Source organism: Calypte anna, chromosome 2, assembly GCF_003957555.1.
Source record: "Calypte anna isolate BGI_N300 chromosome 2, bCalAnn1_v1.p, whole genome shotgun sequence".
Classification (NCBI taxonomy): Eukaryota; Metazoa; Chordata; class Aves; order Apodiformes; family Trochilidae; genus Calypte; species Calypte anna.
This window is the reverse complement of record NC_044245.1, coordinates 139,823,570-139,837,658: the sequence shown is the minus strand read 5'-3', so window position 1 is coordinate 139,837,658 and position 14,089 is coordinate 139,823,570. Positions and strand designations below refer to the sequence as shown.

Here is a 14,089-nt window from a genome sequence, read left to right as displayed (position 1 = left end):
ACACAAAGGAAAAGGTAACAGATCCTTGCCTGGCTGCTTCATCTTTGCTTAAGTGTCTTGCTTTGTACGTTCAGCACTAAGTAAAGTGTGTGTGTTGTGCTGACAGATAATTGTGATTGTGAGCTTATCAAGAAGCTGTTCGATTTACAGCGTGACTTTGTGTTGTGTGTCTCTAACCAACTGACAGATCTTCCATGTGGTATTGTGCTTCTGAGGAGCAGCCACGTCAGCTGCTAACTGTGTTTGAAACATTGCTGACATTGCTTCTGGTAGTGACACTGAGACAGCAGAAGAGCGAGCTCTGGAATCAACAAAAGAAATGAAAGGCTATGTATCTTGTGCAGGGAGATGCTCTGCTGATGTCTGCTAGATACATGCTGTGGCATCTACTGTCAGCAGTAGTTTTGCAGGCAATGAAGTCCATTTTCTTTTCATAATGGATTAAAAAAAGGTAGAAGGGGGGCTACAGAATATTCCCGTATTTGTGAAGCTTTTATGCTGTCATCCACGTTTTAGACAAGCAAGTGTCACTGAAAATTAAACTTGAGTTAAATCAAAATTGCAGAGGGAAATAAAACAAGGAATAGGTACAGATTTAAACAAGGTAACAGACTATACCAGAGGAAAGAAGACTGGCAGAATGAATAGTGCTTTTCAGCCTATAGTTTATGAATATTATATCTTTACTGTTATTGTACTCTGCATAGAAGATAGGAAAAAGAGCCTTTATAAAATTTGACTCTGCCCTTACACTGGTTTAGTACAATCTGTTTTCTGCAGCATTGCTGTTAACATCACATGGAGTAAAAGTGTTAGCCTGTCACTGTAAACTGCTTTAATCAGTCGCTATAAAACGCTTTAATCTTAATTAAGCAAGTGCATTTGGGTATAGCTGAACAGCTGGGAAAGCATCACAGGTCTCTTTCTGGAACACTACATTTTCTCCAAAAGCCAGATTTGAGGTCAGCCCTGGCTAGCATTGCCCATGGCACCGAGTAAAGCCCTTCTGACAGAGCTGCAGCTGGGAGCACCAAGTAGCTCTTGGATGAACATTGAGCATGGCTGGTGCTGCTAAACTCATATTGCTCCAAGTAGTAGACAGACTGAGGTCTGGGGGTATCTGCAGTGAAGTAATATGGTAGCAGTATGGTTATATTTTATTTAGGGGATGATAATAGAAGGATCCACTGAGTCTGAAGTGAGCGTGCACAGAAGAGACAATTGTACAGTTGGATTTTAGAGGCTTTTTGTGAGGATGTAAGCAAAGGGAGGGAAAGAAGCAGGTGAAGAAGAGGAAAAAAAATGGTGATGTGCTGTCAAACATTAGAGGATTAAGTCTTCATTGTCAGAATATTCTGAAAATTGCTTTCTGTAAACAGTGAAATAGAGGGAAGCTGGATGTGAACTTGCTTCTGCATGTACAGATCAGCAAGCTGGCAAGAATCTGCTTTTGTGGAGAATCCATTGCTTGAAATAGCATGAAATTAAAATAGAGGAAATACATTGTTACAACTGTTCAGTTTTCTATGTTAAACTAAGTACTCCCAAATCAGACCTTAACAAAACAAAAAAACCAACAATAAACCCCCCCAAACAAACAAACAAAGTAAAAACAACAAAAAAGCAAACAAACATGAAAACCCAAAACCAAAAGAACTGAAGTGCATCTGTAAATTATCCCTAGGCATTTGTTTCTCTTGAACTTCTTTTTTTTTAAGTTAAGTTGCTCAACACTGACTGGAGAACAGGGGTCAGTTGAGACATGCTTCTGGAAGTGAAACAAATTGAGGAGGTGATCCTGAGTCACCATACAAAGCTTTTTGAATTACAACTGAGACATCTCCCACTGACTGTAGAGGGACACTGGGCTAAGTTCTTCAGTAGGGTTTGGTCTCCTGGGAAACCCTTGCCCAGGAAGCTCTAATTAGTTGAGGAAGGAAGGGAGGGAATACTGTATTTGAATGAAAAATGTGGCAAACAGAGAATGCAAATAATCCAAGTTAACTCTGGTCCTTTTGTATGTTAGTAGGACAAGAGATGAACAATATAGAATGGGCCAGTAGCCTTGGTTTGTTTTGTTTTGTTTTTTTTAATATCCTTGCTGGAATTTATACAGACCATACCAAGCAGCAGGCTACTGTCCAAGAACAAGCTGTGGCATGTCTGAGGGACCAGATACCAAACTAGATATGTATAATTTACATTTGAGAAACTGGTTGTTACTGTACAAAGCACAATTTTAGCATTCTGCTGATACTGTTAACTTCAAGCTTTTTTGCAAAAGAGATGGTTTGAGAGTTGAACAGAGCCACCATTATTGCAGCTGTGGGGAAAAAACTCTCATGGAGTTAAAATAGCTAAAACAAAATAATTTTAAAAATTATTCCAACTAAAAAAATCATTGTTTAAAAAGAATTGATCAAAATAATTTGCAAAACTCCCATAGTCAAGTTTCTCACTCCATGGGATGTGGAGTAGAAATTGCCCTGCCTGGTGTTTGCCTGTGCGTGTGCTCCCAAGGGCACGTGTGCTGGCTGGTGGTGTCCACCTAGAACAAGCATTCCAAAGTCTGGACATTTTTTGCCCAAGCAGTAACTGTTCAGTTTCTGTTTTCAGCCCCTCATGTACTTTCTGCCAAGAAATGAAGGTTGGTCTGTGCTTCCCACACCTGGGTCCAACCATTCAAGAATGTTTCTTCAGCCTGATCCAGGCAGCCTTTGACCTGATGCCACGTGTGTTTTCATGAGGCTTTTCCTTCAGGAATTCAGTATTCTTCTACCTCCCTCTCCATTGTTTTCTCACAGTTTTAATTTTTTTTTAGCAAGGCCAGAAGCCCCCCTTCCCTGTGCTATTCTCAAGACAAGGAAATCCTGTTTCCCTACCAATACTTCTTGCATTTCCTTCAACTACCAAGGTGTTTTCCCTGTGGCATCTTGGTTTATCCTTTATCTTAACTTTTCATGTTGAAAATGACCACACTGAGTTAGTGGGTTAGTAATTTCTTTCATCTTTCTTTTACCTGGGAGTCGCTTCATTACAAAAATAAATTGACCACTTCCAATCCTTCTCCCTGTACATCAAATAAATCGAACAATTGTTTACATCTTCAGAATTTACATTTTTGGCCTTTTCCCATCTAGTTACTCCGTGCAGCCTTATTGCTAATAAATCTCATTTATGACCCATTTCTACTATAGCTTGATTCTCATGAAGTTTCTGGCCTGTAGAAATAATAGTCTCGTGGGTGTAAACTCAGAATTCTCACTTGCGATCATCAAGGCATCTGCAGTGAACAAGATGGTGTGATACAGTATTTGGAACTCAGGTTCCTCATAGTCTGACCTGCCACATGCAGAATATGCAGACCCAGAAGGGTCTTCTAGGCCATAAGCAATCTGGAAGCATTTTCTGAAATATTTTTTTAATTTGTCTTTTTTTTTTCTCCTGGACAAAGAGTAATGCTAGTGTGAGTGTTCTCATGGGAGTTTTCAAACAGTTTCTTTTGCTGAGCTACCTAGAATGTCAGTCAGAACTTGGAGTTTTTATCTATAAACTAGTTTTCTATAATATTTTTTGTCTCTAAGGATAGGAAAAATATCCTCATCTCCATTTAATGTTCTGGAGTTATGTCTGATGACAATATCAACTGTGCCTCATGTTTGTCAGTATTCTTGGTTTTAGAGGTTTTTCTCCTGGAAAACGAGTTGTGTTAAATCACAAAACTTCAAGGCACTACATCAGCAGGTACCCCACTTTTCAACTCTCTCCTTTATGTCATTTATTATAGTTTCTTCTGATCTTATGTTCACTTAAACTCTTAACTGCAGTTTGAATACAAGCCTTGTTAGCTGAGCTTATTGATTACTTACTTACACTTTTGACAGGTTGCCTGCAGGTCTGATCTCGTGTCAGCCTAGATTAGAATGTGCATTAGTTCTATGAAATGGTCCAACAGCTTTTGCAAAGTTTAATTAAAATCCATAATTTGCTTATAAGCTCAGGATGCTGATACTGTACTAGCTTCTCAGCAGACTTCAACAAAATTCTTCTGGTGATGGTGTGCCATCTTAGAAGACCATCATCTCCTTTTACTTAGGCAATTAGTTATACATTCTTTACATGTGGCATCTGTTGAGCAATGAGATAACTTATGGGTGTCAGTGGTAATTACTCTAAAGTGCCTCTTATTCAGCTGTCTTTTTATTGCAGACTCACCCCAAGATCTCATCTAAGGCTAGCTGATGAAATTTTATTTCAGATGAGATTTTCCTTCCTCTTCAAAATGTCATTCCTTGAAATCCAGAGCTTTTCTACAACTTGATACAAAAGCACGTTTTGGGAAATCTCAATCATTCTCACTGCTGGCATAAAATAAAATGCCAGGGGAATCCTTAGAAGGACTCACTTCACAGGTCTTGGGACTACCAAAGGATGAATTAGTGTTTCTAGTGTTGAATTTCCTGACAGTGAATAGAGCTCAGTACTGCCCTGACAGCTTTGCCAGTATTCATGACCATTTCCAAGTGCTTAGTTGGACCTGCACGCACACTCCTGCTGAGGGAGATGCCACTTTCAAGGGGCAGATATCTAAGAGCATTGAAGCTATTAAAATGGTCTATGTGGTTATTCACCTTGTCCTGCCTGAAGGTGAATTAGATGCTAGTGTAGAGATCTTAGAACTGCAAATGTGCAAAAGGTGTGCTGAAAAGTGGAAGAGGAGATCCTAGCTAAAAGCTAAATGTTTGAGGTGTTTGATGGAGACTACGTCCTGCATTTTCCTTCCCTCACCATCCAAGTCTTTGGTGTTTTCTCTTTCTGCTGTTAAGAGGAGGTGATGGCAAGCACATGCCATCATTTATGCACTCAGCAGAGTACATGTACCTTCAGTTAAGAGCTGCTGTGCAGAAAAGTTTGAGTCAGAGTGCTTTTGTTGTATGCATACTACTTGCAGAGGCACATGCATACAGATAATGCACTTTGGAAACCTCCAGCTTTGGTAAGTATCACTTCTTTCTCTGTTCCATAATATTTAAACTCAGATGAGCTTTTTCAAAAGCGCTTTTGCAGATCAAAATATCTGAGAACTTGTGAATGTAAGTGACATTTGCTGCTTCCTGGTTTAAACCTAAACTTTGTGTCTCTGAAGTACTGATGATCTGCTTTTCTGTATAAATCAGTTGTCTCGGTATATTGCATGTTTGGACTGTAGGTTCCCTCAGCTTCTTGCTCTGAGACAGCTAACAGAATTGAGATGCTGAAATTACAATGAGGACTGAGATAGCTGCCTCAGTTCCCTCATTCTCAAGCAGCGTGGCAAGTTCTCGCATTAAGCAAATGGCTTTGTTTGGTTTTCATAGTTTTCCTGAACGTTAGCAATGGTTTTGAGCAGTTTCTAATTGATTTTTAAAACCCTAACCCTGTACTTCTCTCATCCTTCCCTCTCTCCTGTGTGTGTCTCTCTGTGTGTGCTTTTTGTCGTTATTTTTTTGTGTTTGTGTTTGGCTTATTGTTGGTATTTTTCTGTTTGGTTGGGTTTTTTGTTTTGGTTTTTGTTGTTGTTGTTTTTCTTTTTGGGTGGCTTCTGTATCCTTTCCCTGCCTTGCTGTGCTGTTTTATGCTGCAGAATTCGTCCAGCTCTGCCTCTTCAGAAGCCTCTGAAACCTGCCAGTCAGTGAGCGAGTGCAGTTCCCCCACCTCAGTCAGCTCAGGCTCCACCATGGGGGCTTGGGCCTCCACAGATAAGGTGAAAAACTTCATCTCAAAGACATACAAACCTAGTAGCTCATTGTCCAAATCCAGCAACATTTGAACAAAAAAAACCTCATGCATGGAACACAGCTGGGATTTCTCCCTTTGAAGATGAGAATAGGAACTGTTGCACACTCCCTTAGAAACAAATGTTTGTATAAACCTCAGCACACTTACCTTTAAACTTGCAGCCAGGGGAAAGCTACAAATTTGGCATTTTACAGAGGTAAATTTCTAAGAAAAACTATTTGTCCACCTTTTCCACTCAAAGCAGTTGTGGAACACTGTCCAGATCCAGCTGGTTGCCTAACAAAAGGCATCTTGACCAGGTTGTACCATTCGTGGCTTCTCCCTTCTCTCTTCTCTCTCATTAGGTAGCATGCATAACACTAAGAAATTGGGATGTGTTTTTGACCAAAACAAATAGGAAAACAAAAGATGTGGTTGGAGTAAATTACAGGGGATATACTCTGATTCAGGGAGGAAGTGTTAGCGGTCTCCATTCTCATCTGGTAAATCCTTGCTGATGTTTTATTCTGTTGTTGGTTTGTTTGTTGTTTTTTTTTTTCTTCCATATCATCACAGCCAGAACATGTACTTTTCAAAGGCTGTGTGCCTTTCCCTTCTGTCCAGCTACACAGAATAAACAGCACCAGTGCCTCCAGTATGGAAATGTTTTGTTTCAGTGTCCACGGTCTGCAGGGTACCAAAATCACAAAGGCTTTTTTACAGTGTGCCACTCACATGGACAGGAGGCAAAGCCACCCAGCCTGGAAACAGTGACTGCTAGACTGATGTCTGAAATCTGTTATACCAAAAAACAATTTTCAAGCAATCTCACTTCTGAACCAAGCACTGTATCTATTTTCTGTTGTTTATTCACAGCAAAGCTAAGAGTTCACTTTCTTTTTTTCTAAAATACAGACGTTTTCTCCCTAGAACATCAGAGTCACAGTATATTTTCATATTCATTCCGTTTATATTAATTTCTCTGTTTTTGTTTGTTTATTTGTTTCGTTTCCAGTTGTCTAATGGGTTTTGTCACTGTAGTTTATCAAGTGACCCATCCGTAGCTTCAGTTGGTGCAGGTCCTTTCCCTCATTTCCCGCCTGTCTCCCGCGCGTGGACTCGGGCTCCCTCAGCCCTCCTTCCAGACTACGTTCATTATTACACCATTGGGCCAGGCATGTTACCATCATCTAAGATCCCTAGCTGGAAGGTTTGTGTTCCTTTTGTTGTGGCAGTCCTCACCTCCTCATACCAACAGTGTGCGCATGGCGGTTGTTGCTACCTTTCCATCCATGTAATTACTTGTTGATTTGCTCTGTTTAATACCACTCTGAATGGGCACTGCATGCTGATAATCAGAGAGATAAAATCCAGTAGTGGATATTTCTGAATCACCTCGTCATACTAAAGCTGACAACACCTAGCTAGGCAGGAATAGTTTAACTCTGGAACATTGGGGAAAGCACTCTGGGCTCTATTCGGCGAGAAGAGAGCTTGTTTAGCAATGTCAAAGCTCTCTCTTGAGCAGGGAAGTTCAGGCTTGGCATCCAGTTGGCTTAGTGAAACCATACATAGAACAGCGTGGTGTTCTCCCTGTGGCAGCTGTGTTTGGCCCCCACCTTGGCCACAGCAGGCGTGGCTCTTGTAGATCAAGCTGGAGTGGTTTAAGAAGGTGCTCGTCACTAGGTGAACCCAAGTGATGACTGAAACTATCCTGGCTTTACTGCCTCAAACTGAAAGTGCTCACCCAGCTTGTTTTGTTCTCTTGGGTGAGACAGAGTCAGAGTGTGGTAAAGTCTTTCATTTACTCCAGCTGGGATATTCCTTGGCATCAAAATGTCTCTGCTTTGCCAGAGCCTTGACTTTCATCCCTGCCACACGATTCCTCTGGGAGACTCTGCCCTGGAGCAAGGAGAGAAGGTCTCTTGTGTGTTGCTGTAAATCTTCACAAGTTGATAATAGATGCACAGGTCTTAAATGCCTGTGGATGTGTTTATATGATACTGCATATGCATAGGACTCTCTTATACATGTTGATATACTTGTTAAAGAACCCCCTAACCTCTCTCCAGCATCTGGAGACTGTTGAGATGTATGCACTGGGTGGCCACAGTGGTCTGGGGGCTTCAGCATCATTAGCTGTGTCTATGCTAGAAGCACTTTGCCAATATATTTTGCAGCAAAACACCCAGCTGTTTAGGCACAGCAGAGTTTCATCTGTGTTAGTAAAAGCAGTCTGCACAAGGCACTGCTGTCAGTACAGCTGCCTTGCACTTATCATGCCTTGGACTAAGACACATATCAGTAAAACCTACAGTGTGTTCTTAGCCCATCATTAATTATGGATTGGAAGGCTGTGCAGGGGCTGCCCAGCAGCCAGCTGCTGCCAGTGGTGGGGTCTGTGGCCTCTTCTCATGCACAAATTGTTTCTTTTATTTTTAAAGCACCCTTTGTCTTTGTGAAGGAAAACTCTCCTAGGATTGGGCTTGCCCCTGCAGCAGCTCACATTTTGGTTCTGGATCCCAGCACAGGTCACTGATAAGTCCTGCTCTTTGAGTGCAATCTGTGGTTTCTGGACACCCTCAGGACTTTGCTTAATAGAGCCCTTAGTGAATATAGCCCTCATGGCCTGAGGGATTTCTGTTTCAAATTTGGCACCGATAATTCAGAATTAAGTTAGTTTTTCTTCAGTACACATCATTTTAAACTAGATTGCTGCTACTAAGTAAACTGAGAGATTACTCAGAGTAACTGACTCCTGTAGTGTGTATCAAAATCTGTTCAAGGCTAATTTTTCAGACTTGTAGACATATAGCAGTGTGTAGTACTAGAACTCATGTACCTCTAGAACAGTTACAACACTGAGTGGACATTTATGTATATTTTCTGCCGAGTGGCAGTGATTTTTGCATTTGAATTTCTGCAAATACAGGCTTTAACACAATGCAGTCTCACTTACAGATATCTGTAGTACTAGAAAGTTTAATACCCCCATATAAGAACACTTAGGTAAAATAGAAAGCTTAGATTCCCTGTAATAAAGGAGACAGTTTTTATAGGTGGGGGGTTTTAATATCCTCAAAATTAATTTTTTTCTAGCCTTACTGAGAGAGGCATATCCAGTTTGATATGTAATCTGCTGCATTAAAATTGCATAGTTCTACTTGTGAATAAAGCACAATTACTGATGAAAGCTATCACTAACAAGCACGTTTCCTTAGGACTGGGCCAAACCAGGCCCCTATGATCAGCCAGTGGTGAACACATTGCAACGTCGCAAAGAAAAACGCGAACCAGATGTGAATGGAGGAGCTCAGAGTGGACCATCCGTGCCCCCTGAGGAGGCCCAGAGACCTCGGAGCATGACGGTGTCAGCTGCCACAAGGGTGAAGCTCTTTTTTCAAATACACCAGCTGGTGCAAAGGAAATGGATATGCGGGCTTCTGCCAGTATTTATTTGTCCAAGTTGGCACATGTTTATCCAACAAGTGGGACTGGCGTAGGGTTTGTGTGTGGTCAGTGAAAGTTTGGTGGGCACGAGGTAATGTGCTTTTGGATATTGGTATTTGTAGAGCAACAGCATCTAAGTAAGTGTCTTTGAAGCCCTAGTGAGTGGTTGGGCACAGTCCTGTTGGGATGTGATGGTGACAAGCTCTGCTTGGGAGGAAAGAAAGCTGAAGGTCAGCGAAGAGTCACTGGGCCTTCTAGAGATGACGAGTTTCCTTTCTGTGTGTAACCAGCAGGGTGAGGAGATGGAGGCCTGCGAGGAGCTGGCACTTGCTTTGACCAGAGGGCTGCAGCTGGACACCCAGAGGAGCAGTCGGGATTCCTTGCAGTGCTCCAGTGGCTACAGCACCCAGACAACAACCCCGTGCTGTTCAGAGGACACCATCCCATCTCAAGGTACCCATCCAGGAGCTGTTATTTTTCAGAGCATTTTCATCCTGGCCATCATACACTCACCCCTCAGTCCCAAGGAGCTATCACTCACTGGCTCTGTAGTCAGTTAGGGAGAAAGGGATGAACGTTGCTGTAGTGCAGTTTTTTCCAACTTGGAACGCAGCCTGGATTTGTTAGCTAAATAGAAACCTTGATTGCTCCATAGTGTACTGAATGATTGTATTTTCTTGTGCATTACTAGAATGATTTTTAGCTTAAGGATGTCTTAAAGAAGATGCTGGAATTACATTTCATGAGTTAAGTGGAACAATACATTTTTGTATTGCATCATACATTTATTATTGTAGTAGTGTCCTTTCAGAGATACTGTCTTAGCAAATAAACACTCATGAGCTTTGCTTTCTTGCTCTGTCAGTCCTTTGAATCTGCTTCTGGTTTCCCTTTGTGACCTGTTGTTTCCTACCTAAGCAGAAATTGTCATTGTTGGAAAAAGAATCCATTAGAGACCTTAATTTGGGCGTACTGGGGAAGATGCAATAATAAGATACTGGATTTTGTACCGCTTCAGAACCAGCAGCAAGCTGGGGTTTTTTGCAGTTGAGAAACTGCCTTGTTTGTTCAGCTGAGGTCGGTGGGTACGGTGCAGTCACAAGAGGCAGCGGAGCTGGGAAGGGCCTTGCTTGGCTCTGCAGTTACATGGAAAGGAACCTGATGCAATTATTAAAGCTGAAGCTAAGTTTTTAGCACTGACAGATGGGATTTACTTTGCAAATTGGCAAATCTGCTGCTGAACGCACTGGTACACAGTCCCCTGAGCCCCACATTTTTTGCCTGAAGTACATTTTTTAGTCACTGCCTGTTTTAAGTATTTGTATCTAGAGGTGGTAACATACGGCTTGTAGGATGCTGGTTTTGGTACCTTAATGTTGGCAACAAACATTGAGTCTTGGTTAGTTAATTAATTCTTTTCAGAGAGGGGACTGAGTGTCTGCAGTTCTCATCCTCTTTCACAAGTCATGTGGGCACCCTGCAGCTTTAGAGTCAGCCTGCTGTGGTTCCTGCCTTCAGCTACACAGCCTAAGATTCTTGGTCACAGTATTTCGGGCTTTCTTCGTCCTAAAGGTGGAACCTCTCTTAACTGCTGTTGCCCTCCAGGCTTTTTTGGTTTTATGACCTTTTATTTTTTGCTTATGCACTCTCACTGATGTGACTCAGGGGTCTTCTCCATCTTGTTCCTAACTCTGTCTTTTGGCATCAGTTTCAGATTATGATTATTTCTCTGTGAGTGGTGACCAGGAGGCAGAACAACAAGAGTTTGACAAATCCTCCACCATCCCAAGAAACAGCGACATTAGCCAGTCCTATCGTAGAATGTTTCAAACCAAGCGTCCTGCTTCCACTGCAGGTCTGCCCACCACGCTTGGACCCGTCATTGTCACCCCCGGCGTCGCCACCATCAGACGGACCCCATCCACCAAGCCCTCGGTCAGACGCGGTACCATCGGGGGAGGGCCCATTCCCATCAAGACGCCGGTGATTCCCGTCAAAACGCCGACCGTCCCTGATATCCCGGGAGGGCTGCCAGGTGCCCTGGCTGGGACAGAAGAATGTCCCGAGCAAAGTCCTGAGTCTCCGGCGGCAGGAGATGGCGGGCAAGGTGTCACCAGCATGCCCTCGTCCTCATGGAGCGGACAAGCATCTGTCAACCCTCCGCCATCGAGCCAGAAACTGAGTGGTGCTGAGGAGCAGAGGTCAGGGGTCGCTGAGAGCGAGGGGGAGGAGAGCGAGCGGGATGGTGTCAGCCCCCTGACACCCACCGGCCAGCCCGAGCTCGACCCCGGAGAGGTGAGTCCTGGGGATGTCCCCCAAGGTGAAGATATGCTGAACGCCATCCGGCGCGGGGTCAAACTGAAGAAGACAACCACGAATGATCGCTCAGCACCTCGGATTTCCTAGGAGCAGAAAAGCTGCCAGAGTACTTCGTAGCTGCCGAGAAGGAACTGTGAGGAAACTAATTTGTCTCTATCCATTCCAATCTGTAATCAGTGAATTTTTTAAGATACTCGGTAACAGACAGTCTGAAAGTACTCTAGATGACAGAACAAGGTGAAAGCACGTAGTAAAAACATAATCTTCACTGGTGTTTTAATTTGTAAATATCAATGATTTTGTTTCTGCATTTTTTTGATCTAAGTTACACTTTTAATTTTTTCTGAAGGTGCCAAATCCCATTTACCTTTTTTTATAACTCTCTTTGTAAAGTTTTAAATTGTAGGAGAAAATAAAATAAAAAAAGCTGAGTAGTTAACTTCAGCAAAGGGATTGAATGAAAATTAGGCTTTTTTGCAAGCTTTTGTAGAGCGCCTTGTAATAGGTTAAAAAACAAAACAATGGGACTTACTTTGAAGTTTAAGTCAAGCTGTAAGGAACAGGTCCTCATTAAGTATTAAAAAAGTTCAAAAAGCAGGAATAAAAATTGACAATAAAAGCAATACATAATGCAAAGAAGAAACCTGCAGTTGGTAGAGTATTTGGGGAGTAGTGGGGGGGAGGGAGATGCCATCAAAATAGCAGATGCTGTTGCACAAAAGTAGCCTAGTAGGATTAATTACTAGTAGCTTCATGGTAAATGCATCAGAATAAGCCATATTGGATTGCTGTGTTTTGTTTCTGTAGGGTGTTTTAAAGACTGGTTTTTTTCATGTTTCTTTTTTGACTGCACAGCAGCAACTCTCAGTCACATGCATGCAGCCTTAACTGTGTAGGCTTGGTTCTTCCACCTTCACTTTTTGTTCCACTCATCCTTTCACTGAATATAAACAAGGACGACAGGCTTAAGGCAGTTCCAAATGTGAAAACATTTTTAAAATCCAAGCAGGGAATTCTTAAGATATCAAAATGCCTTTTTCTGACTGTGCCCAGCAGGCTGGGCACCTTGGAAACCCAAATTTTGGGCTGAATTTGACCGGTGTAACCAGCTTGTAATCTAATAAACTGCGAATGTTTCTTTCCAATACAGGGGCTTGTTTTTCTTAACTTCTTTTAAATGGCAGTTGATTGGCTTTTCTTAATTACCTAAAAAAAGGGGTAAAGGGTGGGGGGGTGGGGAGAGATACCGTTTTTTTTATAATACTGGGAGTCTGACCACTATATTCTCTTTTTTTTGTACTTTAAGTCATGTTTTTTGGAACGCTATTGATAGAATTATTAAGAGTTGGATTTTTTTCCTTAAAGTTACTGCTGCAATATCCGTCTCCTAAAGCAAATAGAAATATGCAGACCCCAGGGCATGACACGTGCTCTGATCAGACAGTCCAGAAGGATGCCACCTGCCCACCCACAGCAGACCCACGTGTGGATGGACACCAGGTTTGTGCATCCAGGGTTGATTAAAAATGCATCAAGTACTCTATACAAGGGGCTGGCTTCCACCACACCCTCTGCAGATTTCTGTTGGCTCTAGACTTGCCTACATAACTTCTTATGCTTTAATACATAACTGCATTGGATGTGAAACTTCTAGTAACTGTGTAGTCACTGTGTTCTATATAACATTTTACACTGCTGTGGTTGCTAACTTTTTTTTTGTTATGGCTTAAAAGCAAAATGAAAAACAAAAAAAAAGGCATGATTCTTATAAGATATTAAACCTTCCTTTCTTTTGAAAACAAGCTCCTTATTACAGAATATAATAAACAGTAGTGCCTGTGGTGTAGCCCACAAATCTTGATACAGTAGCTGATGCATTGTGCAAATGAGGCTTTGAGATGGTTTTTGCATAAACAAAAACTGCTAGGAGATAATCTCAGTAGTTAAAAGTGTTATTTAAACCTTTGAAATAAATGGATGTAACTGTACTTCAGTACAGCTTTTCACTTGTTTAGTTCTTAAACGTTAGTATAATCAGTAAAATTTAATATAAAATGTTGCCAAATTCAATGTAGAAAGAATGTGACAAAACACTTTGGATAGTTCTATTGTTTGTGTTTTTGCATATTGTAAAAGCAGTGTCACAGCTAAAAAATAAAATGTTTCTAATGGTAAATTATTGTGGTTTAGTTGCTAGTTTGTACTGAGAGTTGACCTCTCCCTGTGCAGTTTTTTTGTTCTAAACTGGTATAAATAATTGCTGTAAGTGTGTCTCCCTTCTACATTGTAATGATTGCTTAAGTCTCCATTATAAATAAAGAACTGCTGGAAAACTTCTGTATTTCTGTTCTTAAAGACAGTCTGCTTCCCGAGCTTTGGCTATCAAGTGTCCTTATTCAGAGTTCTGAGGATCAGAGAGGTTTCATCTGCATGTAACAGAAGCAAGAATTTTTAATAATAACATACACCTGTTTTACTCATGTGTCCAGAAGGGTGAGAGCAGAGCAGAGGTGCAGCACTAAATGAGGGAAATTCCCATTAAATAATAACTGATGACATTTCT

General features: G+C 41.6%; 1 protein-coding gene across 17 annotated transcripts in view; it reads left to right on the top strand.

Annotated features, from left to right (window-relative positions):
- Positions 1-13,867, top strand: part of MTSS1 (MTSS I-BAR domain containing 1) — a 123,971-nt gene extending 110,104 nt beyond the window's left edge. For 5 of the 17 annotated variants that reach the window (XM_030445737.1, XM_030445736.1, XM_030445734.1 and 2 more), the window contains 5 exons: positions 5,624-5,743; positions 6,773-6,967; positions 8,979-9,143; positions 9,498-9,660; positions 10,916-13,867. In XM_030445737.1, the coding sequence (XP_030301597.1) occupies positions 5,624-5,743; positions 6,773-6,967; positions 8,979-9,143; positions 9,498-9,660; positions 10,916-11,613 (1,341 nt within the window). In that variant the 3' untranslated portion in view covers positions 11,614-13,867. The remainder of the gene's footprint in view (positions 1-5,623; positions 5,744-6,772; positions 6,968-8,978; positions 9,144-9,497; positions 9,661-10,915) is intronic. The other 12 variants (XM_030445742.1, XM_030445741.1, XM_030445739.1 and 9 more) reach the window with 8 other exon arrangements.
- Positions 13,868-14,089: the final 222 nt, after the last annotated feature.